Raw genomic sequence first — 1,925 nt, 5'->3', positions numbered from 1 at the left:
TTACCTGCCCCAGGGTAGGGGAAGTACTCACACCTATGGGTACTTCCCAGTACTTACCCACCTATGGGTAATCCCAGCAGTACTAAGACCCATAATCCCAGCCTTGGATCACACATAATCCCAGTGGATCATGAGTTGACGCAAACTCTAGAAGTCCTCACTCACCCCGTGACTACATGAGGCTTTGTGGGGACAACGAGACACAAACCATAACACCTGATGAGTAGAAAGACAAAATGTGGAATATAGACAAAATGGAATGCTAGTCAGCTTTAAAAGAAGGAGACCCTATCACTATGACAATGTGTGTAAACCTGGAGGACATCGTGTCAAGTGAACTAAGCCAGATACAACAATGCCATGTTCTCACATGAAGAAACTCAAACGATGAAAACTCACAGCAACAGAAGTAGAATGGTGGTTACTATTGGTTTGAGGAAAATAAGAATATTGAAGAGATATTAGACTTTTAAGAATTCATTTATAGAAATTAATTCAGGGGTTCTAATGTACAGGGTAGTAACTGTTAACAATGTATTTTATATTTAAAAACTCACAGAGGGCTGGCCAGATAGCTCATCAGACTGAAGTGCCTGCTCAGGCAGAGCACAGCGGCCGGGTTAGATCCCAGGTGTGCTGTGCTGGCCTCGCCCCTGGGGCGCATTGTGATGGCAGTTGAGACTGGGCATGGTGGTGCACATCTGTAATCCCAGCACTTGAGAGACTGAAAACAGGAGAATCACTACGAGTCTGAACTACATAGTGAGACCCTGTAGACCCTGTGCTAAATACAAAAAAGAAAACTGATAGAGTGGATTTTAAGTTTTCTCACCATAAAAAATGTATGTAAGGTAACAGGCAAGTTTATTAGCACAAGGTTTGTGTTTATAAAACATAATGTACACTATGAACATAAGTACTTTTTACTAGCCTAAGCTTTAAAGACAGGGTCTCACTGTGTAGTAGTTCAGGTTGGCCTTGACTCATTATATAGCTAGGGTTGACCTCGAACTCCCAATTCTTCTACCTCAGCCTCCTGCGTGCTGGATTGCAGGGTATGTGTCATCAAACCTGACTCGTTAATTCAATTATTTTACACATATTCTACACTCAGGGAAAAAGATGGATAAAATGTGTGTATTCTTGTTTTGTCCCTGAATCAGCTCTGTAGTTTGCCATTTATTGTGATGGAGAAATATTTGTATTTTGTAATTATTTTTCAGTATCTCTGCGAGTGTCAATTTGATGACAATCTTAAATTCAAGAATATTATTAATGAGGAGGATGCTGATACTATGCGTCTCCAGCCGATTGGGCGAGACAAGGACGGCCTCATGTACTGGTACCAGTTGGATCAAGATCACAATGTCAGAATGTACATAGAAGAACAAGACGATCAAGATGGCTCTTCATGGAGATGCATTGTCAGGTACATTTTACTGCGCTCTCTTGGCATTTGCTTCTGGTTTCCTTACCTTGATCCTCCTGACTGATCTGTGAGATAAGCAGGGACCTTTTTTATGAAGTTAGTGAGTTGGCAGGGCCTGTCCTGTATGCAGCACAGTATTCCTAGAAGACGCCTAATTATTCATCAAATAAAATTTAAGTATTTAGAAATTTGAAGTTTTAGGACCTAAACATTGTACACAGAGGAACACATTTTTAGACAAAAACAATAGTGTTTGTTTCTTTACTTTGTTGTGCCCTATTACATGTTATTTCTAACTTTTACTTTGGTCTGTTTTATTGGAGTTTTGACAAACATCATGGTTTTTATAATAATTCACTTAAATTAAGTTCTGTGTGTGTTGAAAAGTATATTTGAAGAGAGCCATTTAATGAGAGCTATTTAATACATGGCCTTGAGATACAACTTTTTAAATTGTTTGATAATGGTATTGAGATCTTTATTCAAAATGTTTGTA

General features: G+C 39.1%; 1 protein-coding gene across 1 annotated transcript in view; it reads left to right on the top strand.

Annotated features, from left to right (window-relative positions):
- Positions 1–1,925, top strand: part of Rsf1 (remodeling and spacing factor 1) — a 155,569-nt gene that overhangs the window by 91,855 nt on the left and 61,789 nt on the right. The window contains exon 4 of the mRNA XM_004632530.1: positions 1,224–1,429. Coding sequence (XP_004632587.1) covers positions 1,224–1,429 — 206 coding nt within the window. The remainder of the gene's footprint in view (positions 1–1,223; positions 1,430–1,925) is intronic.

The sequence above is a fragment of the Octodon degus genome, unplaced genomic scaffold (genome assembly GCF_000260255.1).
Source record: "Octodon degus isolate 3935 unplaced genomic scaffold, OctDeg1.0 scaffold00049, whole genome shotgun sequence".
Classification (NCBI taxonomy): Eukaryota; Metazoa; Chordata; class Mammalia; order Rodentia; family Octodontidae; genus Octodon; species Octodon degus.
The sequence above is the reverse complement of the archived record's forward strand: the minus strand, read 5'-3'. Positions and strand labels throughout refer to the sequence as shown.